Below are 27,447 nucleotides of genomic sequence, written 5' to 3'. Positions count from 1 at the left end.
AAAATACAGCAGAACAAAACCCCCTGAATCCTTGAGGTGCTTACAGATAAATTATTCATATCTGCCTTTCAAATATGGCGTGGAGCCCAAAATATCTGAGGTATTGGTGTTCCTGTACTCTGGCCTTTCCTAAAAAAATAGGAACTATAGTCAAGCACCAGATTTGGAATCACTTCATTTTAGCCACCATGTTACAGCTGTGTCCTGCACAAGCTCTGACAACTTGCTGTACTCCAATTGCTGAACATGACTAACATCCAGAAAGTCCAATTGGTAGGAGGCTGTTGGCAGGTGAGTAAAGATAAATACAAAAATGCAGTAAGGCACACTCAAACCCCCAGTTCAAACAGTTGCAGCACATTCTGTTTCAAGGGAAGATCTAATACCTTTAATGGATCAACTCCTCCAACCTCAATATAATTTTGTCTGTTGCTTCCCATGCTGATTATGACCAAATACTTACAAATATGCAGCCTTCAGCAGATATAATCAATGCTCCCTAATTGGTAAGAACACTGTCACTATCTTCACATGACCTGCATTCTCCCTGTCTCCAGGATTAAAATAATAATCCTATCTCCACAGAGTAATTCTAGAGCTGTCTGGAGCTTTCTGTCATGTGGAAAGGCTACCTATATTTATTTCCCTGCTAAGTTCCACTAGGCATAGCCCATGTGTTACATCACTATAAGCAAAACTTATGGTCTCCTAATAGTCAAAGAAAGCAACACCTGATGAGGAGTGTTACAGACTGCACCCTCCTTAACCCAGTTTAGGCAGGAGCAGAAAGGGCTGAAGCCACCAGCCTTCAAAGCAGCAACTATTTAGTTGCTTTGCAGGAAGAGCATGAATCATCCAACACACCTACTGAGGTGGGCAGTAGTGTAAAAATTAAGTATGGCTGGGCTACTGGAAGATGTCCAGATTTAGCACAATCTCCACCACCAGAAATTCTCAAGAGTTTTGACAACAAGCTAAAGTTGTTTCCCCAAGAAGCAACTCTGAGAGGGCACAGCACCTGCTCTTCCTCATAGTGAAATCTCCACTGAGCTATATCAGGGGGCATTGAGACCCACTTCTGGCTACAGAGGCAAAGAAATAAGTTAAAGAACTGCATATGAAACCTGCCCAAAGAGATCACAAAACCAGAAAGATATTTCTCCAGGAAAGCAAACAATAGCCCAAGTCAGAATAACTCTGATGAGAAGTGGTAGACTGAAAGCCCCAGAGACCCAAGTCTTCTTTTTCCTAGCACAAGTGATCACTGCACACTTCCTCACAGTACATCTGCCATTGGTCTGGCTGGGTCAATTTCTGGAAGAAATTAGGTGCATTCAGTTCCTAACCTTTCTTTTGCCACAGCAACTAAAGAGGTCAATACAGGATTTATATGTGAGCAATAATTTTACAGAGAACTGTTGCTTCCAAAACCAGCTAGTTAACAGGTGATACCTGAAGGAATGAAGAACGTGTAGCCTTGTTTCAGCTCAATTCTTTGGCATCGTTCCACCCTGTCTCCCAGAAAGATATCACTTTGCTTTCCTGAGAGAACCCATTCTTCATAAAGTTCTAGATTCTGCAGAGTAGGTGGAATCAGCCAGAAGATCTGAAAATAAAAGAGAGATTCAACTATTACCAACAGTCAACAGAAGTAAACAGCTGAGAGATTGCAACAAGGTTATCACGTTAAAACAAATGAACACACACCACCAGCTTTCTGCACAAAACATGTTTTCAGGTGCTGCACACAGAGGCAGCCAGCAGCAGCAATTAAGTCCATGTGCTGGAAGTGGCAAGATAACTGTCAGTTATCACCTCTCTTCCACAAAACAACTCGCTCAGAAGATGCCTGCAGTTTACTTCCAGTGGGCTGGTATAGTACAGCTCCACTGGACAACACAGATGAACAGTATCTGTACCACAGAGATGTTCAATATGCTGTACTTACTTCAATTCCCACCACATGCTACCTACACTAGAACTGGGGAAAAGCAACCAAACCAGCAAAGATGTCAGTGCAGTCCTATGTTCTCACACTTCTGTATCCTGCAATATTTCAGTTCCAGCACAGGGTGCATGGGCATGCTTAAGAAACATGGAATCTCTAGGAGGAAACAGAAGCTCTAGCTACAGAAGGAGACTTGTGAGGGCACTCTGACCCAAGAAGGGTACATACAGACATACTCACTGCAAGACACTTCTAAACATGCAGCAGTAGCAAGCCTAAAAGCATCACCACCAGCAGACATCACATTTGGTGTTTCACATCCATTTGTTTACTGAGAGTGAATGGTGTCCTTCTAGTTCAGCAAACTTTGTGTGCATCAACAAAGTCAGCTGAAATAGACTGATCACTGACTGCATCTCCCAAAACAAGGGGGAAAAATAGAAGAAACTTAACCCCTTCCCTCCTTAACAGGCACAGATAAATAAAAACAAACATCAAGCAAGGTTCACCTACCTTCCCCCCACGGAAAACGTGATACCACACTGAAGTGCCACCAAAATCAATATGAAAATCGGTGAAGCATCCTTTCACACTCATCAAACAGTACCTGTAAGCGGAGTGAAGGACAAAAATTAATCAGTCTGAAACAGCATTTTTCATGTCTTATTTTGCAGAAGTTAGCTGTAGTTGCAACACTGTTTCTATCAATTAAGCTTCTGTGTTTACAGGACATGGATTTGTCTCAGCAAGTAACTATAACTAGGGTTCTGCTGAAAAATCTCCACATTCAAGTTTGTTGTTCATACAGCTGCAATGAAAGCTTTCAGAGTTAAGGAATGGAAAAACATTAAAAGTTATGCTGCTCAGAAGTATTTCTTATGCCACTGCCAGTCCCTGGGGTGATCTGTTTAACACTCTCCTTCACCACCTGACACATAACCTTCACCAGAAGTTGCACACAAATTGCCCTGAAGAGCAAAGTTTTGAAAAAATATAATTTGCTTACAAACCCTCCGTATTTTCCTGTACCTACTCGCCACTAACACCATTTTTTTGCAAGGATTAAAGGACAGAAACCTCATTTGGCAAATTAACTCCTTTTTGTTCTTATTTCTAGGCATTTCTGCATCAACACACATAAAGGAAGCAGCTGGCAGCATCGCTATCAAATCCACTCTTTTTTTATGCTGTCTCAGTCAGGTTTTTCAAAGCAGCTTAAGGTCGGCATCGCCGCAAAGAGACAAGAGCTCTGATCTCACTGCACAATCTCAAGACTCCAGCCACCATCTGTAACTAATGGCCGAATTACAGCCGCCCTCCTCACTGCAGGCACCTTTGCAAACGCAGGAAACACACACCACTTAACCCACTAACCTCTTTTCCTTGTTCCGGTCTCCGTTTCATGGCTTTTTTTTTTGGGGGGGGTGGTTTTTTTTGGTTGGTTTTTTTTTGTTGGTTTGGATTGGTTTTGTTGGTTTGGGTTTTTTGGCTGCTTTTTTTTTTCAGAGGGTGATTATGGAAACAGAACCAGCATGGGATTTAAAAAAAAAAAAAAAGGAAAGAAAGATAAAAGGAAAGGAAAAAAAACAAAAAAGGTTTAAGTGTGTCTTTCTCATCACATTCAGGTAGAGAGAATCTCAGCAGTATGCAGACGGCGTGCAGAAGTCCCTCTAGATGATAGGCTGGAAAGGACCTTACCATGTGTCTGCAGAAGGCTGGCAAATCAGAGAGACTATAGGTACATAAGAGCCCGCTGCCTAGCAACCACATCCCGAGCTGGAGTTGACAGAATGATACGCAATGCTGTCATGAAGACAGTCAATTTGTGGGCTTCAAAAAAGGTCCTGCGCCTTCATCTCACAATTAAAACCTCTCCTTGTGCAATTACATGTCTCTCCTCTTGCCCACTGGAATTTTTTCTTTTTTTTTCTTTTTTCCTTTCCTTTTTATTTATTTTTTTTTTTAAATCTTTCAGAAGCAGGACAAGAGCTTTTTTTTTTTCTGCCCCTGGGGTATTTCAGATGCTTCAAAAATCACAGCTAGCCAAGAAGCTGTCTAGACTCTCAATATGCTCCACTTCAAAATATGAGTCCTTCCCTCCCAAATAATTTGTTTTAAATTCCTCCTTTTATGTTTTTAGGGTTTTTTTTTTTTCCTTTTCCCTACCAAAATGTTGTTGATTACAAGTCAGATAGGATTTAAAAACAATGAAAGAAGCCTAGAAAGGAAGTTGCCTTTACTTCCAGACAAACTGCAAAAAGTCACAGGCTGAATAATTGCTCATAACACACACACAAAAAACCCCAAACGTGTCAATTCTCAGTTTGTGGTCAGTGTTGATGATTAAAGGGGTTCAATGTTGATTTAAAGTACAGAATTGAAATCCTTACAGAATCATTTTCAGGTTCCAAAAGGTCAGATGTAAAACACATCCCCTTAACAGAAATTTTCTAAGACAGTGCTGCCAAGCCCCAGTTACCTGTACGCATTAAGATATTCTGAACGAGCATAAATGGCCTGAACGTTAGCCTGAGTTATTTATCCCTCAGCAGTCAATACTCTACACTTGAAGCTGTCGATCTGTTTGTGTTCAGAGAGGAAATAGCAGGATTGAATTCTCAGACAATTCATAGTGCTTAAAATTCAGTTTTGTGAGAAAACACCAAAGTAGATGTGACTGTGAACATGCAGCTCTATTTGTTTATTAAATTTCCCCAATTTTCTTGTTTTCTTGAAACTCCTCTAAACACAACAATTTCCATTCCAATAAAGGGGGTTTTAGTGAAAGAGCCACATATGGTGATTAATAAAAACCTGCAGAGCATCTGGGAGAAAAAGAGAGTTTTCCTTTCCATCCACAAATGAGCCATGCCATTTAATATCTGCTGTTAATCTTACAGGGCTGCTTTTGTCTAGGCCCAACAGCTACCAAAAGGCTCAGGAGCCTGAAAAAGCAATCTTCCACCATACAGCAATCTCCCTTGTTGCCAGAGTCTGGCACAATGCCTTTGCATTGACCTCTACAGCTTCCTCTTCCAATGTACACCGCAGTCACATGGTCCCAGCACAGCTCCATGCCATGGCTAATCTTATACACCGCTCGCCTCCAACCTCAGCAAGCAGCTTCTCATCACCAGCAGCTGCTAATGTGGGGAATGGATCAACTTTTCAGTTTTTTTTCATAATACCCCCCCACCCAAACAAACAAAACAAAACAAAAATAAAGATAAAAAATAAAAAGCCATAACAGAGCATCCATGTTGAAAGAAATCTGAACTACATCCCACAGCATGCTCTGGTCTCTGCTTCCTGCCTTCAACACTCTGGGCCAGGGCAGGTAAAGTGAATTATAGAGGAACACAATCCCAAGTAGGGCATGGGGAGAGAATCTGACCAGAGTTATACCCTGAAAATACAGGTGGTACAATAGATGCCTTAACTTCATTTCCCCCCCCCCCCCCCGCCAATTGCTCCCATACCCAGTCCCTGCATACTTCACTTTACCTCCCTGCACAGCCTCAGTTAGGGCTTTAAAACATGCAGCTGCTTGTAATCTGTTGTGGGGGGAGCTTCCCGGCCCCACTGAAGAGTTTTGTTTTCTGCTCTCCATAAGCCTGAAATTGTTCAAGGTAATGCATTGTTATTTTGGAGGAAGGATTTGCAGTGTGGGGAAAAATGGGAAGTTCCTCCCCCCCCCCCCCCCAAAAAAAAAAAAATATATATCTGGGAAAATCTGTTAGAGAAATTATGTGAAGAAATATGGAGTAACCTGCAAACTCACAGGGAAGAACAAACACGGAGATCAAAAAAAAAAAAAAAAGAGAGAGAGGGGGATGATACAAATGAAGCTGAACCACTAAGCAAAGACAAGAGAGCTGGGAACACAGCAACAACACACAGAGACCGCTCCACAAGCCAGCGCAGATCCCACTCTCCTAGGCAAACCCACAATGCACTCGCCACGCATAGCTCCAAACCCGCAAGCAAACAGAGAAACAAAGACAGCGACAGCCACGCCGGGATGCGCAGGCACACGGCAGGCAGGGGAAGGCAGATCATGCACATCAGCTCGGGGAGACGCGAGCACACGCCGAGGCAGCATTACCCTGAGCTCAGCTCCTTTTCTCTCGCAATAGGCACCGCGCACCATACGGCTCTATTCCCTCTGGCATTGCGAGGGCTCCCCTGCCACTGAGCTCAGCCCATAAACCACTCCCAAACCCCAGCAGAGGCTTCTGTTTTTTGTTCGGGCCAATGAGAAAAGTATAGCTCACTCTTCCTTCCTCCCAGGAGCAGCGCCGGCTGGTTGAAATCCCTAAGCCTGAAACCGAATACCACAAACCCATGAGCCAACTGCAAGTGCCAAAGCGGGGAAATGAGCAGGCCCTGCTCTGCCTCCGCTCGCCCCTCGCCCCCAGGGCAGGAGAGCTACTCCCGGGCGTCGGAGGAGGGAAGCTGAGGCTGTCCCCAGCGGCACCCCGGGCTCCCCTTCTCCGAGGCCTCGCCTCACAGCATCGGGAAGCGGGAGCTGGAAGGACACAGCGGGAAACAATAGCTACCTTCGGGCGACTCCGCACGCTAACGGCTTGACCCGCACCGAGCAGCACTCCCACTCTGGGGCCCTCCAACTGAAAGCCACGAATTAACGCCGCAAGACAAAAGAAACCATTGTCACCCGGGAGACACGGGGCCGAACAGCCCGGCCCGTCTGCCGCCCCACCCCCGCGGGCACCGGCCTCTCCTCTGAGGGCTGCCCCATAGGCTTCTCCTCGGGGAGGGCCTCGGCTCCCCCTCAGTGGAAGCGCCCAGGCTTCTCCTCAGGGAGGGCTCCTGCAGCACGCACCTCCGCCTGTCGGCTCTGCCCATCCAGAGGCCCTCTAGAGCCCTGGCCAGGGTGGAATGCCGTGCCCGTGCCCCTGCTGGGGACCAGCCTCCGGCACCGGCCCCACAGCCTACCCACCAACAGCCCTACAGCCTGCCCACAGCCACAAAAACACTGGGCCCTGCTCCCCTCCTCAGGAGTGGGGCAGCCCGGATGGCTAACCAATGCTTCCACTAAAAGTTCAACGCGTCCAGCCTGAAGTGAAAAGCAAGCCACCACCTATCAAGACCAAATAGTAGCTAATCATTAAATAAGGTGCATGCAACAGGCACTTCAAGAGCACATGAAAGACCCAGTTTCCTGCCCTGAAGGGGTTATGATCCGAGTCAGACAAAACCAACACCCAAGATAAGAGAAAGACTATTTGCTGTGATGCACCACAGATTTTGTGAAGTAACTGCAAATTACACTGGTAGATCACGCTGGGACCAAAGTAAGTGGCAACACTTTCCTCATCTCACCCTTGCCCCAGTCCCATTGGAGGTGAAACACCAAGCACAGGATGGGTTCACACCTGAGCATCCGCTGCCAGCTGCCACCAGTGGGGACTTTACCGGGGAAGTGCGATTTGCCTTCCAGTCATCAGATGCTGGCATTAACAGCCCACACAGAACATCAGCAGAATGACACCCAGCTACCACCTTGGGCTGCCTGTAAACCTCACTGCTGGGAAGGTTACCTTTGAACTTTAAGAATTAAGAGGTGTGTCATACCCTTCCCCCTCTCCTCCTTCCTTCCCCCCACCCCCCCCCCCCCCCCCTTTTTTTTTTTTAATTGGAAACTTAAATTTCTGAGAAGACAACTGCTGCCACAAGGAAATGAACCAAGCTGCAAACTCAGAGTGAGTTGGGACCATCTACCTCTGGAACAGCATTTTGGTGTCTGTGAGAACACGACTCACTTCCCCATCCTTCTGACGTGGCTGTTCAGCTCCAGGCTCACTACCAACCATTTTGAACACCAGTGCCTATTTCAGTTACATGTGTGATGCTGCAAGTCCTCCAGGCACTACACAAAGGATTTCAGACTAACACACTGACTTGCAGACACAAAATTTTATTTACTTGGCTCACTTGAAAAGTTTTAAAAAGAACTTGCACTTACTGGTCTTGTTTTCTGTACTTACATGTACAGAGTGGTTTTGTATCAAAAGCAATTCACAAATGACACACACAGTGCATACAAGTATCTCATATGCATTAAACAGTGCCAGATTGTGTTGCAGGACCTGCAAGCTTCTTCAATTCAAAGGGCCGTCTCTGTCTCCAGAGGCACAGCCTCAGCTTCTAATTAGACCACAGCTCAGAAGAGCATTTTAGCATCTGTTTAAATCCATCCCTACTTTGTAAAGGAATTAATAGAAAGGGATGGATGGCTAAGTAACAGTTTGGGAGAGTGAAAAATAGGGCTGAGTACATGGTAACAGAGCAACATCCTTTTGTGACCAGGTAGATGTTTCATACAAGATACCCCATCCTTAACTGAAGGACAACAGCAATATAATGGCCTATTATGGCAGTGCATAGATATTTCAAGCAATAGGAAGGATTTTGAAGGCAAAAAGGGTGTTGCAGAAACTGAGACTTCCATTTTTATTTGTCCCATAGCACAACTATTACCAAGTTCTTAGAAGTACCTGTTACAATTTCTATAGCCACCATGTCCTGCACAGCAGCTATTTCACTGCCACTGCTGTGCAAATAATCTTGCAAGGCTACAAACACAAAACCTAATAAAGAGGATAATCATTTCAGCAGGGCCATCTGCTTTGATAAACAAGAAATCAAAATAGTATTTTTTATAGGGTTGGTTTAGGTTTAGCTGTATCCACATTACTTCAATCCTGGTTAAATTTCAACAGAAAACTAATTCTTGAGCTCCTTTTGAGCTACCTGAAAACAGTTATGGTATATCACAAGGAAGCAATTCTAAGCCCAGTTCACTTTCCTTTTGTCACTTTGCTACCCTTAGGATTTGTAGCACTACAGACATCCCAAGTGATACAATATGCTTCTGCCCCTAAAAACTGATGTCAGAACAGCACTGCCTTTTCCTCCTCTCCCTGCTCCTGGTTATGCAGCATACTGCCTGCTCTCAGCCAGGCTCCCACATCTGTGAGGCCCTTTGCAGCAGCTTGCAAGCAAGGGTGGGAAAAAGGGGAGGCAGGAGCAAGCTTCCTGCATAGCCATGAGGTGCTTGCTCACTCACCCAGTGTTTTGTGGCCCTGTACTTTGCATGAACTACAAGCAGTTTGTCAGGGATCCCACTGCTGGGTTTTTTTCACACTTCTGCATTGCCCGTTGGTTGGCACAAGCATTTATGCAGCCATGTGGTGGTTTGGATGGTCTGAAAAGTATCCCATTTTTCTTCTTTATTTCTGAGTGGGTTTTGAGCCGGTCTAGTCCCCAGTCCAGTTTATTCTACAGATGCACAATGGTGTGTTCTACCAGTGAGGACGGGGCAATGTGGGCATGGGGCTGTTTTTTCAGGGGCAATGCCAATTTATACCAGCTTGAAACTGGTCACACTACAACCTCAGCCAACCCCTTCATTCCTCACATTGCCTTACTGCTTAAGAGGTAGGATTGGGAAAGTTTTACACATTTTTGACAGAAACCGTTTCTCCACTTGACTCAGTCCCCTAACGCTCCTGTTAGGTAAGAGGTCATTTACCTACAGACAGAAGAACAACCTCATTACCCAGAATTTCTACAAAAAGTTAATGGTGCAAGGCCAAACGAAAGCCCAGGCGGCCTCCAGCGCGCAGCGCTCCTGGTAACTGAAGCAGCGCAGCAGATGGAGCGTTCTCTAACTTCACTCCCAGCACGGAACTTGACGTGCAGGAGCCAAGACAGACATTTGTGTCTGGTAATGCCATCTGTGTCTGCAAAACCGCAACGCGCTCGCTGGAGTGCTTTTTGTTTGTAGGGAACACGTTAATGGTGGGTACCGCATACTGCAAACTCTTGGTATTGAGAGAAGGCTAAGAACCAGACTGAGGTGAAATGATCCCATTTCTGAGCAACAACAGTCATTAATAAAGCATATGAATATTGACAAATCACACACAGCAATGGGCAGCATGAAACAAGTGACAGCACTGACATTTAGCTCCACAATTGAACATGATCTCTTTAATAGGGGCTTTGTACCCTCTGGGTACTCACAGCAATAGCTGGGACTGGTATCTATGCAGAGAAGGGTCAACCTGAATTTCCAGAGATGGAGAAAGCTAATCTCTTGAAGAGGTCATATTTAAACAGGACAAGTTACAGTATCACAGTATCACTAAGGTTGGAAGAGACCTAGAGGATCATTGAGTCCAAGTTCATGGAGGAGAAATCTCTAAAGAGCCATCGAGCACACAGAAACCACTTCCACCTCAGGACAGCCCCTGCCTGAACTGCAGACAGCAGAAGTTCAGACAATAATTTTAAGGGACGTCATCACTTCATGCTCACATAGTTCTTTCACTCCTCCCAGGGCATCTATGACAGCACCCAGCACCAGACAGGTTACTGAGCACCAGAGAGCTTTGTCCCGATCCAGAACGACTTCTCTTGTGCTGCCAGATTATCAATGTTTGTTACTGCTTTTATCTTTGCTGCTTCTCCAGACTGATGAGGGGTTTGTGCCAACAGTGCTGTGAATCAGCTTTCTCTAGTCCTTATGCTAGATGATGCTCACTAGCAACATCCTCATCCCTCCAGCTGCATCACCTTTTCTTTTAACTCTCATGCACGGTAATTCCTTTTCCTCTCGTCAAACTCTATTGTCACATTTCAAGCACTTACGCTCTCTCACTGTTTAGCTTCCCTCTGCCTATCACATTTACTAGTTTATCAAGCTGTCAACCCTCACCTTCACCTTGCCAGTGACAGCAACCTCAATGGCTCTGTGTTTGCTTCTTCAGCAGACATCTCCTTCCTTTCCACCAGGCCACCCCCCACACATGGGAAAAGCTCCATGTCAAAATCTGTTGAATTGCTACTTCTCTAAAATCCTTCTTTGAAACCTACCATCTGGCATTTCATGCTGCAAGTAGTGAACTGCAAGAATATAACTCTGCTTTTTCTGCTGAATTCTGTTAGCCATGGTGCTACCTTATCCTTTAAGCCATCTTTCCCCTACTTGCTACATTTTTTTTTTCAGCATCTGGAATGTGCCTCCTCTAGTAAAGGGATCCTTTTCTTTATTCCTTACTTGAATCCTGAAGCCCTGAATCCTGTTTCTTAGCTCTAGCAGATTATAAATAATGTTATTCAGTACATTGACCACTTGGGAATCAAGTTGCCTAGGATTTATTTTCTGCTCTGCCACTGTCTTATTGTGTGACCTTAGGCAAGTCATTCAGGACATCTCCAAATGCAGATGTGAAATTCGGCACCGCTGTCCACAGCTAGTTACTCTAACAAGTGGCTTACTCCTTTCAAAAGGACAGAATATCCTTAGCTTCCCCTGAAATCAGTGGCGCTGAGCATATTAGGGCCAGGTTCCCCCATGATGCCTGTCACAGAGGTTCTTCTGTTATGGGGACCTTTGCCTTCCAAAAATGCGTATTTTTACAGGATGAGAATAAATGCTACATATCATTTTCTGATTGCACACTCCTTCGTATGTGTTAGTACCAATCTACTGTAGCCATTACAGTTTGGAAAGAGTTCTGAACAACCTGCAAAACACCAGAGATGGGTTCAACACCAAAGCCTGGGATGCTGCCAGCATTAGGTCTGGCCAATAGAAAATGCCTCTAAAACAGAGAGTGCAGTGAAGGGCCTCCAGGATGGTGTTCATCAGACATAGAGGTCAAGAGCTATCAGCTCACTAACAGCAACCCCTGTCTCAGCTGTACTAATTCCTATGAAGTTTACAGTGCACATTTTCATTCCCTTTTCCCAATCATAATATAACAAATTTCAAGGAAGGCATTCAAGCAGAAGAAACAGCGAGGTGAGGTTATGTTATCACAATTTGCCCAAACACTAGAGCTGAGACAGACACAAGCAGGACAAAATGCTCTTGTGATTGATCTCAAACCTGCCCTGAGTGGGTCCTCAAAGAAAATACAGCCTATAGACTTGAAAATGTCAACAGGGAAGTAAAGACCAGTGACAGAGGCTTTGGGGAGACACACACCTACTTGAAGTTCATTTTCACAAACCAGCCATTAGTTGTTTAGAATCCAAGAAGGATCTGAACCCAGCCTGCAGAAGGCCTTTGAATACACTGTGTGAACTGTGTGACATAATCTGCACCCTGTGAAGTGATTTCTTTGAGCAGCACTTTAGGAGAATTCACTGTTGAAGGTCAATCTGCCATTTTCAAAACAGAGTTGTTCAAAATACAGAAATGCACTTTTCATAGAGATTTGATTACAGATGGTGTTCAGAAAACTGTAAAAGGAATTAATCAAGGAGGTCAAGGATAGAGATTTTTTTAAGTCTTAAACTTACTTTTTCACTTTGGGGTACTTCATCTCTGAAAGAGCATTGGTGGCATCCGTCTGTCTTGCCTTCAAATGCTGTGGCCACATATTATCCACCCAGTCGACTAAGTCCACCTGAAAGCCCCACCAAAATCAATTGTTACTTACTCAGTACATGGTAAGAGTTACTTCTGTTGCCTACATCTCTAACAATGACAGCAGCAGACACTCATGGACATCAGGAACCTTACTGTTTGGCAAAAGCCCTATGGACTCCACTTAAGGGGCAGCACTTCAGCACCACAACCCAGGCCTTTGCAGCCCTGAGTAAGGAGTTCTGCAGTCAGCTCAACTGGTGTGCAACTTCTGTCCTGTGAGCATCGTGCAGCATCATATGCTGTCTGCATTCAGATACATTTTTGTAGCCAACAGCCTAGAAATGGCATTTATGAACATGAAAATCCAAGCATAAGAGATGATACTATTCCACTACCTTACATTTCCAGGAACATTAGCATTGTTGTTTAGGCCAACTTCTGATTTGAGTAATTGAATTAGTGCCTGCTGGGCACATCCTTCCATCATTCCACTTGGATATAAAATTCACCAAAGTGCTCATCCAAAAGCCAAACTTTTCAGGAGCGTGGGCAGAAAAAAGGCAGCAAAAGCTGACTATCTGGAACCACACTGACAGCAAGGTGAGGAAGAAATGGAATTTGAGGATTGTTCAGGCACACAAACACACAGCTCCTGCGCTGGGTGCCAGAGCATGAACTGCAATCTTGTCTGTCACAGCCGCAGCAAGGACAAGCCTGTGACTCATTCTTTGGTCGGTTTGATGATGGAGCCTTTGCTGGATATCCATAAAACACTCCCTTCTGGTTATGTAAGTGGATCACATGTGCCGGGTTTCAGACCAGGGAAACACACCACTCAGCTTGGGCAGACTGAGGCAGGCTGTAGTGCTGCGTTTGGCCACAGTGTGGCTGCACATCCCGACCCAGCTCAAAACATCCTGAGGTGTGAACAAACCTCCACTTAGGGAGGGCTGCAAGACCTACCCTAGGCACTCGTGACAGGGTTGTCCTGTGACTATGTGATGGAGTAGTTCACTTCAGTCATGGTCAGCACCCCACGTAGCCTCCTGACTGATGAATCTTTTTAAAGGCCCATTCAAGAGTGTTATTGCTATGAGTCAACCGTTTGTATCTCTAAAGGGTTTTCCTGACAGGGTAATTAGCACATGAAATTCTTGCAGATTGGGGCTGACCTCTATCTATTTCTCCATCTGCACCAGGTACTGCTGATAACACACTGTGCTTCAAGAAGAAGCACTATGAGATAATGCAGCCAGAAGAAATAGGACCAAGTCTATGAGTATCACAATTGTATGTGAAAAAAAAGATTCTTGGTTCCTGCCTGAATTCTGAAATAATTCCCATATCCTGATATTGCAACCCACAGTCTTTACACAACGAGGGGCATGAGCCAAGTATTTCTGCCTTATGTGGGCTCAAAGAGCTCTGCAGAATGCAAGGGAACCACTTAGAGAAATGTAGTACCTCACTGGTACCTGACTTGATGTACTGGACTTCTCAGCACCCACTTCCTCAGCACCCCCTCTTCTATTCCCAGCTACCTAATGGGAATGTGGCTCTTTCAGTGGCACCTAAATATTCCTGGGTTACAAACAATTGTACACTCAGGCCATATTCAATGGATATGAAATATTCATTTACACGTGGTAACAGGTACCTAATTGCATTTTCCAGTTCTAAGCACCCAGGAAATGTGCACAGATGTTTTAAAAGCTCACTGAGCATGATGTGCTTGGGAAAACCTGGATCAGCTGAACACCAGCAATTCCCCAGAGCACTTCCAAGGTACTCACTGGTGTCTGAATGACAGCAAAAACCTGCACAAGCTTCTGAATTGGTGCTTAATTTGTGATATGTGTATAACAGAATGCAAAACCCTACTTAAGAATTACTTCTATAAATCAGCAATTAGAGCTTCCATCTATTTTTGACCTGATCAAGCAGAAATGTAGTGTTTATATTGTCTGCACAGGCAAGGGATGTCCCCTGCAATAAAACTGCTGGTGTAACTAGAATAGCATTTAGAGATGAGAATGAGAAAAGTGTCTGAAAACAAAACATCACAGAGATATAGTTTCATACCCAGCAGTGCCTTGAGCATCTAGTACCATGAGCAGACATGGAGAGAACATGCAACACATGTTCTACTTGGAGAAGGCCCTTTGCTCTCTGGTCAACCAGGACTGATGCCCAAAGTCTGTATTTAACACATCTGTTTTCAACTCCTTTGCTTTGGATCCCTCTGAACGTTTTTCCAGTTAATAGGAGGATTCGTATATAAGGAATTTAAGCTTCCTGGTAATTTAAGCTTCGTAAGATGAAGAAAAACAATAGATAGGTATTTAACTTTGGGTGGAATTTTCCCTAAATACCTTGAGAGGAACTGAGTATCTATGCAAATTGCATGATTAAGAGCTCATCAGATACCTAATCCCTGTAAATTAAGTTTCATTGCCAAGACTAGCTTCCTCCTTGAGAAGAAGTGAGATCCCAACACTAATGGACAGGAGCTACAGCTATTTCACATCACCTTGTTTAAACTCCAGTCAGAACCAGTGACTGTGAAGAAGCTGAAAATAAACACCATCACCACAGGATCCCTTACCACATTGGGGCGCTTGACGATGTTCTCCAGCTTTGTGTGACTGAACTCCAGGCTGATGACATTGTAGAGCTTTTCACGCTGGGCCTCTGGTGTTTCATAGTACCTCACAAATTGAGACATGCTCATTTCAACCCCTTTCTGAGTGTTCACATCCATCACGTCCACTATCCGTCGGCTTCCTGCAAACAGACAGAAACAGGCTCAAAACATCTGCCTTGGCTTTATTTTTACATATGTGTGCACACACCTGAGTGACTGCAGGAACTACGTTACTAGAGGATGAGAAACCAGTGTCTGTGGGTCCTGAGAAACCCTTCTATGGGTCCTGAGCAGCTCAAACAATGAGCAAGGAACTAACTTGAACTGTACTTGAGTACTGTGTCCAGTTCTGGGCCCCTCAGTTTAAGAAGGACATCGAAACACTTGAGCGTGTCCAGAGAAGGGCAACAAGGCTGGGGAGAGGCCTTGAACACAAGCCGTATGAGGAGAAGCTGAGGGAGCTGGGATTGTTTAGCCTGGAGAAGAGGAGGCGCAGGGGTGACCTCATTGCCCTCTACAACTGCCTGAGGGGTGGTTGTGGCCGGGAAGGGGTTGGTCTCTTCTCCCAGGCAACCAGCACCAGAACAAGGGGACACAGTCTCAAGCTGCACCAGGGGAGGTTTAGACTCGAGGTGAGGAGGAAGTTCTTCACTGAGCGAGTCATTCGGCATTGGAACGGGTTGCCCAGGGAGGTGGTTGAGTCACCATCCCTGGAGGCATTCAAGAGGAGACTGGACATGGCACTTGGTGCCATGGTCTAGTCATGGGGTCTGTGTTGATAGGTTGGACTCGATGATCCTCGAGGTCCTTTCCAACCTAAGTTATACTGTGATACTTCTTGCCCAGCATGTGTGACACTGAGCAAATCAGCTGGTGTCGCCCTGCTCCACAGAGGTGGAAAGTTTCCTCCTTTACATGACCTGACACTAGCAGAAGCACATTAAAAACTATCAAGTGATATAATATGGTAGCAGGGGGTATGCATGACAAATAGCTCTCCAAATGATACTCTGCAATCTTCTAAATATCCATATGCCTCTCAAGATGCTTTCACTCATGCACCAAAATGATCCATGAAGAGCAAACTGCCTTGCCTCACCGGATGCTATAAACTGCTGAACACCTTATACAGATTGCTGAGTATTCTCATTTCCAGTCCTCAACAGTGGAGATGAAAGCACTAAATGTTGCAGAAGAGTGAGCCCCCACTTTGGACCTCTTCACAGAAACTACAGGACATGCTTTCAGCTTCTCAAGTGGCAGACATACAAGTTTCATTAGCACCAGAACGTTGAACAGCAGTTTTAGTTGGGCCTTCAGCATTACACAGATTAATCCACAATCTTCTCTTTGGCCAACTGGAAGGTTTCACCTCTCCCAGCAATTTCATCATCCTAATTAGCAGTTCATTTGTGTGTGAGTGAACAGGAGCCCATGAGAGATATGCTTCAATTCCAGGAAAGAGGGATTCCAGCAAACAAACTCACAATGCTTCCAAACTGATTTTTCACTGCTGAAGAAATAACGCATTAAACCAAAATGGAGGTGGATACGTGGGACATCAGAGGGATTACTAATAATCACAGCACCTGGCCTGTGGAGTGCTTGGGAGCAGTATTTCACCACAGAACAGAGTTTGGATTGCATCACTCCATTACAAACATCCTTATCACTAATAGCAGGGACAGCAACACATGTGATAATGATTCTGGAAAGAAGCTCAAGACCATAAAGCTTTGTAATCAAAAGGAAAAATGCATACAGTGGAAATCTGGAATAGCCCCACTGGCCCCTGAGTCAAACTCTTCACCTCCAAGGCCAGAAAAAAAGATTTCATCTTCAGTCTGAACTCAGGACTGTACCTGGTGTTGCCACTTTGAGGCAGGACAAGGAGAAAATTCAGTTACAGGTGAAAAAGCACAAGAGTCTTTAAATCTGGTACTTGCATGTTTGAAAGAGCACACAGAAGATGTAGTGTTGGGATTTTTTGTTCTTGTTTAGCTGTTAACTTTACTATCTCAGGGCAACAGCCTGTTTTCAACTCAAGAGCTTGGCAAGTCCTGTTAAACAGCCTCTCAATAAAAGCCAACCTCATTTCTGGCTTCCAGAGTCTGGGGATTAAAGCAAAGGCCACAGCCCAGAGGGGTTAAGTACACAGATACCACAAAATTCTATTTGAAGGACTGTGTGGCAGAGTCTGGGATCTGCCATATTACAGTGTAGGTTTGATCTCAGCTTTGCTGGAAGCCTCTCAATTATCCTTTCTGGAAAAAAAAAAAATCAGCAGTTACCTGATGAATTGAAAGTGTGAGGCCTGGTTCAATAGGAGGTTTGTTAAATGTACATGATTATCAATTATGGGTAGAAGAGCTGAGATCTGAATTGATAGTCTCTTGACTTGCAAATTAAAGAGTAATTTGAGGGGATGTTTTTCTCTTAAACCACAGTACTGTCAACCAAGCCCATACATAATGATTCCTGGAGTACTGCTCACAAAATTTGAGATGTATAAATTACAGGTTAACAGCCTCAAGCTTGCTGCCCACTTCCTGGCAGTTCTGGCTTACTGCCAACTTTATCTCTTCTTCCCTGAAAGATTCAGCTCTTTCTTCTATCTCCTGCCCCCAGAAGAACATAAAATGGAAAAAAAAAATCCAGAAGTGCAGAGAAGTAAAGAACAAGGGAAGGATGCACACAGAGGCTCCAAGATGCAGTGGCAAGCTACCGACACGGGGAGCTTCAACGTGTCACCTCATCCTTGGCTTCCCAGGATTTTTGCCCCATATAACCTGACTGAAGAACTCCTGGACGGTGCAGGATTAAGAGGCATTGTTTCCTCTCCCACAGCAGATGTGACTCAGAGTCAAAGTGGTGATGCTAAGGGTCACTGGAGAGGATTTTATAGCTTAAAGAAACGTCTTCCTCCTCTGCTTACTCACCAAGCAGAAGAAAATCCCCACAGGATCACAAAGACAGTAACTAAGAAACAAGCTAGCGCCATCTTTGACAGGAGGAACAGACAAAAGCAAGGAGAAAAAAATCAGTTGCACAGATGCAAGATGGAAAATAAAAATCAATCAGGAAGAGCTACTTAAGAACTCTGCTTCATCTGAAACCTTAAAAAGAAAAAAAAAATCAAGCTACTCCAGCCCACATATTAGTAGACCCACAGTAAAATTACAGGGGGAGCAGCACATGTAACATCTGTTCCCTTTATTTAGAGGCCTAGTGACCAAGATGCTGTAAAGATTTTAACACATTAAATCCTACAACACTGCTATGTGCTGCAATATCATCATTTTTTTTACACCAAAACAAACACCTGGAGGAAAAACAGCTTGTGCAGAGACCCTGCCTCCTATCCTGCATGAGTTGGCTTCATACAGAGATTTGCTGCTCTCTGTCCTGGGCTTCTTGGCAAAAAAAAAAAAGATACTTGAAGAGCAACAGGGAAGCAAACCTTGTGCTCCAGTCAGAAAGAGAACTGTAGTTCATGAATTCAAGTTCCATGGCACCTTCCCTGCACCAGCAAGTGTTTTCACAAATCACAACTTCTCAAAGCCCACCCCAGAAACCTCAGGAGTGACAGGCTCCAACTCCAAAGTCATTCAGCAAAGCTCTCCTGGATCTCCCCTGCAGACTTTGCACCTGCACTTTGCTTTGAGTGTGGAATATCATAACCATTTGCCAGAGAGGGAACAATGAATGGGAAGTTCTGGGGCTTTGCTGGAACAGCTTGCTCAGGAAAGTAGTGGATGCCTCCTCCCTGGAAGTATTTAAGGCCAGACTGAATGGGGCTTTGAGCAACCTGGTCTAGTGGAAGGTATCCCTACCCATAGCAAAGGGGTTGGAAACAGATGACCTTTTAGGTCCCTTCCAAACCATTCTGAAACAAGTCTCTTCTGAGGTCCAACACTTTGTTTGCCATCTCTAAAAGGTGAAGCACTGCCTTCCCCTGCCTTGACCAAAAATAGCCTCAAAAACAGTCTTCCAAACAGCCCATCCTTTCCCTTGATGTGGATTTAGCACCAGTGTTAGGAGCAGTGGAAGCAAAAGATAGTCCACACACAAAGCAAACACCAACCACGCAGTAGCACATGAGAAATGCAGAGAGGGTGTGAACTGAAGGTGAAAATTACCCCAGTGTTTTCTAGGCTGCTGTCTCCTCCCCAGCACAACAGCACCAGGAAGAGGTGCAACTCTCTCACCAAGGAGGAAAGGCGAAACATCCTTTCTGTAAGAACCATTATGAACCCTGTCCTTTAAGAGGCTAAAGCTACCCTGGGGGATTATTTTAACCCTTTGTGAATGAATTAAAATCTGTACCCAACACAGAACAATGTCTACAACCAGCAACCAACCTCAAATGCCAAGGAAAAGCGCTACTGGTCCTTACTAATCTTTATGCTTCTTACAGAGGGGGAGGGAAATCCATGGTTTGTAGAGCAGGATTTTTTGGCAGAGCCTGAAGAAATCTGCTAGCTTCACTAGTGGGTTAATTGTACCTAAAGACTGAGGCTTTGCCTTGCATCCCATTTAATCCCCCTGGAGCTGGAAAGCAGTATTCCTCTGCTACCCACAGGAGACAACTACAATACCCCATCCTAAGTGGAAGAGATATGAATCAGAGCTAAAAGTCCTTGTTCAAGTGGAGCTATTCACAACATTCCCTGCATTTCAGACCCAGGGTAAGAAGCTTTCAAGTTGTACCAATACCATCGCTCCCAGATCCACCAGAGGGCACAGAAGAACAAAGGGAAATAAGAGTTCAGCTCCAACACTCGCATCCACTTCTCCAGCACGCTTCCCGGTTAGTTTTCTCACTCAGGGCAGGCCGGTCGACCATGAAACAGTATCACCAAGCCGTCCAGCTCCTTTGGCTTCCCTTTTTGTGACCCCTCACCCAGGTATATGCCCCACTCCATCTCCACAGCACATGCCACACTGGCTGCAGAGCAGGAGCTTTTTCAGTGAGATTAAATTATTCCCTTCTTATGGAGATGTAAAGCCACCAGTATCTGACACGTGCCTTCCCCCTCCTTCCCCACTCCAGTGTTTGCAGCTTTATCATTTGGTAGAAAACTGCCAAATTGCAGTAACCCATGTTATTAGGTTTCTTCACGCAACAAAAGGTAGAGTATTTAGAGCATGTCCACAGGATGAGCTTAAGCCAGCAAAACGTCTTAAGCATTAATGCTACAGAACTAGACTAGAGAAAGAGACTCAAGGCAAATAATGTGGTTTAGTGGCATTAGACAGAATCAATTAGTACCCTTACATCCACCCCAAATATAAACTGTAATTTCCAGTGATTCTTTAGAACTTCAGCAAGTGAAAAATCATGTGTGTGAGGGGGGGAAATCTACATACAAAGGAACGTTTTACTGTTTGTTTTTATATAGCATCCAAATACATAAACCTATAGCATCAGCACACCCCCCAGGAACAAATACAGAAAGGAAAGTAATACACTAATACACACACACACAAAACCACAAATCTCAAAGAAAGTGGGAAGGGATGTAACTCTGTTGAAAATCTTAGAGTTTATTTATCCCCCAAATCTAAATGTTTCAAATTTAAACATATTTACCAGTAACAGATGGGGGGAAAAAAAACCAGGGGAAACGTTATTTAAATTATTTTGGGTTAATAGCATTTTATAGCATCCTTGTATTCTACACTATCAAGAGCAGAAAGGAAATTATTTCCTTCAGTGACACATTAATCTGGCAACAGCAAGGCTCTTCATTTCCAAAAGACAAGCACAAAGGAGCATTGATTGGATCACTGCAATCTATTCTCTTATTTTTAGGAAAGCTGCCTCTGCTGCAGAGCCACACCCCAAGGAAAGGACAATTTAGCCTTTTATGGCCTTATTTACATTGCAAATTTCAAGCTATGCTTTCTTGATATTCTTCACCAGTAATCAGTGGTGGAAAGAAGAGTGTAGCTGTGACCAGAGTATCTAGCAACAAGTGACAAAAGCCCAGCCTGCAACCCAAAATCCAGCTGCCGGGGCTGAAGCTTGCTTCTACACCACAGAGGTTTGGGGAGATGACTGACATGATTCAACAGCTCCCTGCTCTTCGATGTTCTCACCTCCTCTGTCCTAGCTGTACAACCAAAATCTCTGCCATTGATACAAACACTTCCCTGACTTCAAGGCAAGCAAATGGAGATCACTAAGATATCAGGAAAATATTTGCCTTTTTCTGACTTTCTAGTTTTCTGCTGACAGTGTGAACTGGATCAGCTCACTGTGAGGTTAGGCACACACCCAGGTTAGACCAGGAGAAGGACCTCAGGGTCAAAGCCAGCATGGCACAACCAGGGTTGGAACAGCCAGAACTAGGAGGGAGCTACTGCCTCTTCCCTTCCATTGCCTTTCTGCTTCCTGAAATCTCATCCTCAGTCCATAACAAAAAACACTAGGGCCTAAATTTCCTGATATTTGGAAATTAGGAAATGGAAGATGACCTTCAACTACTATCTACGTTACAATTAATGTGTGAATTGTATCAGCAATCCTTTGGTCTAGACTGGTATTTACAGGTGTCTTTTCTAAGACTTGACAACACCACCACACACCTAGTGCCCACATTTTCATGAGGACATCTTAAGATGTATATAGAACATGCTGATATTGCTGTGAAACTCCAGAACATGCTGGTATTACTATACATGTTTTATACATATTACTATCAGTATGACACTTTGGATTACAGTAAATTATGACACTAAAGCACAACTACCACCACAAAATGTTTAGGATTTTGGTGCCATTCCTCCAGAATAAGACAGCTCTTCTCTAGCCTGGATGAGCTAAAGCAGAGGATGCTTATTGCAGAAGGATGTGACTACAGGGAGCTGTTCTAAAAGAGATGTTCTGGTTCATTTTCCCACTTGGACAACTCATTTTCAAATCCACTTGCAGACAAGAGGCTTTGAGATGACCCTGGCCACATCAACACATCAGTTCAATTTCACTTTCACGTTTTGACATCATGGAAATACATTATTTGGAGAGGCTGAATTTTTATTACAACTTTCATTCCGTGGGGAATTACTGCTGGTTATACCCAGACATGGACAGGGCTGTTTTTAGCAAAACTGTCTCAGTTTAACTAAGGCTTTTTTAAAGAGTTTGACTGAGTTAGGCAAAGGACAAACTTAAAAGAGAGCTCAAACAGGAAGCTCAGCTCTAAAAATAGAAATGGCTCTACTTCCAAAGTGGCAAGTCAGCGGACATACTAAACATAGGCGAGTAAGTGTTACAATATTTCATTCCTCTAAGAGCCAAAAAAAGGCATAAAGAGGGAGCATCAAATACCTTCTTTTTATTTATTTACTGCACAGAAGGCCTAATCACAGATCAAGGATCACTCGCCAGGCACTCTTCTGAAGCACAGCTCCCCAGTGGAAGCTCAAAGAGCTGGAAGGCTGAATCCATCATGTGTTAGCCCAGCATCAGTTATTGCTGAGCTAAACCAGCATTACAAAACCCATGAAAATAAGATATATACATCTCTATTCCTCCTCCTCACTGTGAGGGTGGAAGACTCAGTTTTCTGCCAGTTCAACTTTCTGAACAACCTCACAGAAAGGAAGAGCAAAGTCCGTGCCAGCACAAGGAAGGGGAGAGGAAGCAATGCCAGCAGAAGGGAGAGGAGGAGGAGAATGAAGAGGCCACCAGTTTAGACTTGCTTAGTTGGTATGGCAAAAAAGGAGGTTGTTAGGTGTGATGGGTAGCACAGGGAATAGAGACACTATCCCCGGGCACATAACAGACAGCAACAACAAAAACTAGATGCCAGGTTAGATGACAAAAAGATAGTCTGGCACCAGAGCCCAGCACTGGAACTGGAAGGACAACTTTCTGTTTCTGGTCTATCAGGAACATTGGGTAAGTTTTAACCTCCCTCCACCCCAGGTTCTGGTCACCAATACTCAGGAAAGCGATAAGGCTTAAGTAATTATTTTAAGCAGGGTCAGCTCCCTGCCTGTTTTCACAGCACAGTTACACACACACTGGGGAAAGAGATGGTGGCTGCTGGGGGAAATCAGAGTGATACCAAACCCTTCTGACTGGCTGGATCTTTTCTTTTCTTCTTCAATAATAAGTGATTTAAGAGGCACAAAACTAGTGTGTGGTAAATGAAGCAACATCCTCTGGCAAGTCTGCAATGAGCCACTTGAACAGAGAGAGATTTCCATTTTACACGTGCACTGTTCCACCTTAATTTGGTGAATGCCAAAGTCCCAAAGTGCTGCTGCAAAGATGCTACAAACCAATTTTCAACAAATTAGGCAGAGCTCTCAGACTGTAGGAAAAGCACTAATGTAACCTTCACTTGAAAAAAATCCATGCAGAAACTGTGAAGTCTAGTTTCTCAATTCAGTGTTGTCCAGGAGAGAACACACTGCAGCTCCACAACTTTGTAATCCTTGCTAGCCCTGAGTAAGCAGGGAGCAGAGAGAAGAATAGTTCCAAAATCATGTTATTTTGTCTGATCAACTACAGCACTGCTGTGTGTCCCACAAAGAACTAATAGATCCCACAATAAACAAACAAAAACCCACCTGGCAAGTCCTACTGGTCCTGCTTCCAGCAAGGGATGTCAATCTCTATCATTATTGATTTGTGGTTGGTAAGAGTATCCTAATAGCACTTGCTCAACTCTGGAAGGATTTATCTGTGCTTACTCACAAGCTGCTATGAGATTAGGGAGTAAAATTAGTTCTGTACAATACAGAGGCCTCACACAGAAAGAGGGATACAGAAAAAATATGGGAGAGGTCACTCAAGGGAAAAGAAAAAGCCAAAACAAAGACAAGAGGATGAGCCAGTAAGTCTTCAGTGCTAGACTTGGAAAAGAGAAACCTGGTAGAGAGAACTGGAGTGAATCACTTTAACAAAACAGCACCTTTTAATTGCCCAGATGTTTCCTCTTTGTAGTTCTCACATTGAAAAAGAAATGCAACAGCAAGAAGCCTGGCTAGCTCCCATCAGCAGCACTTACAAACCCCTTTGTCAAGGAACCCTTGGTTTGACTTCACCCTATCTGAGAGGCATTTGGAAGTTACCATTTGCAGTGGTGATATTTATTTGCTGATTTTAGCCGAGGTGTGACTTAGCAGATTTCCCTATTACAGAGAAGCTTCAGAGAAATGTTGGCAGTCCCAACAGCATAACTGTGAGGACATTTGGAACTTGATTTTAAAAACAAAGTGGTAGTTTTTTTTAATAGTGGGAGATTTTAAAGCAAGTTTTGGCCACAGAACAATACAATGGAGAACTGTTTGGTTTTACAAAGACTGGATCTCAAACACATGTTGCTGTAATACTGCAAAATGCCTTATAACATCCAAGACAAATCACTGGCCTTGACACACACTGCTTTCTGATTTTCCACTTTTCCCCTTGACAAAGTTTGTAGCCAGCTACATAACTCAGCTTCCTTAAACCACAGGTTTTGGGTTTGTATCCTCAGATCAATAGGAACAGCACTGGTGTGCAATTATTTTAGTTGCTCAGGAGAAACATCCAAGCTCAGCCGCATCCTGCGAGGAGCCACCCTTATCTTCTCTCTTCAAAGTGCTCTTAGATCCCTCCCAGCTCCTCTCAGATACTGGAGAGATGTGTGTCTCTTGTGGATCTGAGTCTCTTGATGAATTTAAGATGTGACTTGTAGGATCCAATGACTGAGGTACCCTCAACCTGAATCCTCACTGGCTGAAGAAGATCTTCACAAATTGGTTTTTATGAAACTACACAGTCATTTGCCTTCCAAACCACAAGAACAACAAGGATGCTTTCATTAACTCTGTTTTGATTTATACTCACTTATACAAAAAGAAAAAAGCAGAACCCAGAGAGCGAGCCAGGCACAGATCACACCATGGGGCACAACCGCCTGCATCAGCTACAAGAGGGGAAATCTTATAATGAATGGCAGTAATTCATACAAGACCTCTCCTCCCCTGAGATCAGTGATGCCTCCTCTCTCCTACAAAAGCCTAGTCCACTGTGTTTTTAAAGATGCATTATCTGGACACTAGGAACAGAGGAAAGATCTCACTGCTCCCTCCTTACCCCTCCACACAAGACTCCTGGAGGCAGAGCAGCTAATGACTCCTGACTCAGCTCCTCTGCTCTTCCAAATGTGGCACTGCTGTTCATAAGATAAATCCCAGCACAGAGGGAGAACCATACATCTTAATCAAGAGTTGGATGAAAGTCGAGGGCAGACTTCTGCACTTCCTTTGAACAGCCTGTTTAATTTTGGGAAGCACTCCTCACAACAAAGTTTCCCTAATGAGCCTCCCTCCTAACTCCTCTAGGTCTCCAATTTCACAACTTCCTTGAGACAAACAGAGTGTTGCTCTATAGAAAAAGCAACAACCAGGTCCCTATTCAGCAGAAATGATGGAAAGTTTTCTGAAGTGCAGTGTGTGGCTGCTTTGTCCATCTTTTGTATCTGCATGGCTCATTTTCTTTCACGGGATGGAGAACTGTACGTTGATTAAGACAAAACTTCCCCTACTGGCCTGCAGACCACACTACGAGCCTCTCGACTTGCTTTGTAGTTTGACGTGAATTCAACCATGATACAATTTTCAGAGCAGATCAGTTTGAGAGGGGGAACAAACAGTTACTCCAAGAGAGTTATCTGGTTTGCTTTTTCAGTAGATACTAACAAAAAGCTGAACATGTATGCCCAGCCAGCTCAGGAACCATTGTGCTAACACACTAGAAGAGATGTATGATGATGTAAAATAAATAGTCTCTGTCCTTCCTCCTGCCTTTACCCACCTGACCTCCAGTCACCATCACCACCACAATTTTCCCTTCTGAAGAGACACCAATGATTGATTCAGTACTGAATAAAATTTATAGAGAGGTACAGGTATTCATCTACAAATGTGCGTACCATTGAAAATATACAGAAATCATATTATATAACCCCCCAGTAATTATTACCTACAACATTTGGATCTCTTTCCATTCCCTTTTCATTATCACCTATTTCAGAAGTATGGATTAGGGGAGTTCTTGTCTTTCTGTGAAGTACCTGGCATATCTACTCTCATTTTAGCTAGAGATCCTGGGGACTACAGCAGCACAAAACTGGCTAGATGAACACTGCAGGGTCTCACGTAGCTAATGGCTGTTGTGTACGCTTGAGGGGCAGCAATCCTTTCTGTCCCAACTGAATTTAAATTATTTAGCTCTGTCTGCTTCCATTAATTAGCCAGGGACTATTTCCACCACAATTTCCTACACAAAAGAGGCCACAGCTCTCCAAATTTAGCCCATCAGTTACAGGTAAACTAGACACTGAGACTCCCCAAATGCCGTTTCAAACAGTGAAGTGAACAAGCACCTGAGCAGAAGGCCACACTCTGTGCTGTACCCTATTACACTGTGGAATTGCAGCTTATCTTACAATGACCAAAATGTTGCAATGCCAACTTCAGAAAGCTTGCTCAGGGCTTGCCCCTGTGAAAAAAAAGCCAAAACACCTTCACAGCCAGGGAAATACTCCTCCTCTTCAGATCTAATTTCTTCCAGTGCTGTTAAAGAAAGCTCAGCATGGTACAATGAAGTCCTTAACATATTACCCACTTAGTGAATAAACCATGAGCAGATGTACAACAGCACACAGCATCTCCTCCAGAGCTGGTACTCATCAGCAGCACAAGGGAAGGCTGACCTGCACTTGCAGGGCCAACCCCCCCTATTTACAAGGCTTCTCCCTTGCAAACATCTGGGGTTTCCTGATGTAATTTATTCCATTATCTTGCTCCACTGACACCAGGATTATAAACTCATAGTTGAGGCAGAGACCTTCACACATACTTGTTTAAACACTCAATTTGCAAACTGATTTTTTTTGGGGGGTGTGTGTGTGTTTTGTTTTGGTTGGTTTTTTTTTTTCCCCCTCCTGATCTTTTGGTTTTTCTAATGAGAAGACAAAACCCAGCAATAATCAGATATCTCTTCAGCTGCTCCCAGCAAAGAAAGCCACAGGATATGTAGAGCCTTGGCTTTCCTTTCACTCTTTGTCCTGGAGATCAAAGCCTGCCACCAGGTCTTTAAAGATTTGACAGAATCACCGAAATCAAATATTGAAATGATTTATTAGGTCCCATCTTGTGCATCATCTCCTTGGACCAGATGAAGACTGCTCTCGGCAGCAGTTCTGGGGGATTTGTCCTGTTTGCTTTTTACTGCCATACCTCAGTGCACAAATCTTATCACAATTAAAAGCTGTGCTGCTTTCAACTTTACTTGGATTCTTTACACAAGACAAAAAACTCCAAAGCCTTTCAAACACAGCAAGTAAATGGAGGGAACCAAACATTTTCTATGCATGGCCTAGTGCAGTCCACAGCACCAGATTTTAACAGCAAAACCCATGTCCCAGGATACATTCCCCAGGGCTC

At 44.1% G+C, this 27,447-nt stretch overlaps 1 protein-coding gene across 6 annotated transcripts in view; it reads right to left on the bottom strand.

The window, feature by feature from the left end:
- KDM2B (lysine demethylase 2B) overlaps positions 1-27,447 on the bottom strand; it is a 125,136-nt gene that overhangs the window by 72,928 nt on the left and 24,761 nt on the right. For all 6 annotated transcript variants that reach the window (XM_068163462.1, XM_068163460.1, XM_068163461.1 and 3 more), the window contains 4 exons: positions 14,959-15,137; positions 12,284-12,390; positions 2,462-2,555; positions 1,453-1,606 (listed from right to left, as the gene is read on the bottom strand). In XM_068163462.1, the coding sequence (XP_068019563.1) occupies positions 1,453-1,606; positions 2,462-2,555; positions 12,284-12,390; positions 14,959-15,137 (534 nt within the window). The remainder of the gene's footprint in view (positions 1-1,452; positions 1,607-2,461; positions 2,556-12,283; positions 12,391-14,958; positions 15,138-27,447) is intronic.

Source organism: Melanerpes formicivorus, unplaced genomic scaffold (assembly GCF_026170545.1).
Source record: "Melanerpes formicivorus ecotype bairdi unplaced genomic scaffold, bMelFor1.0.p_v2 SCAF_72, whole genome shotgun sequence".
NCBI classification, from domain to species: domain Eukaryota; kingdom Metazoa; phylum Chordata; class Aves; order Piciformes; family Picidae; genus Melanerpes; species Melanerpes formicivorus.
Note: the sequence above shows the minus strand (reverse complement) of the source record. Positions and strands in the feature narration are given on the sequence as shown.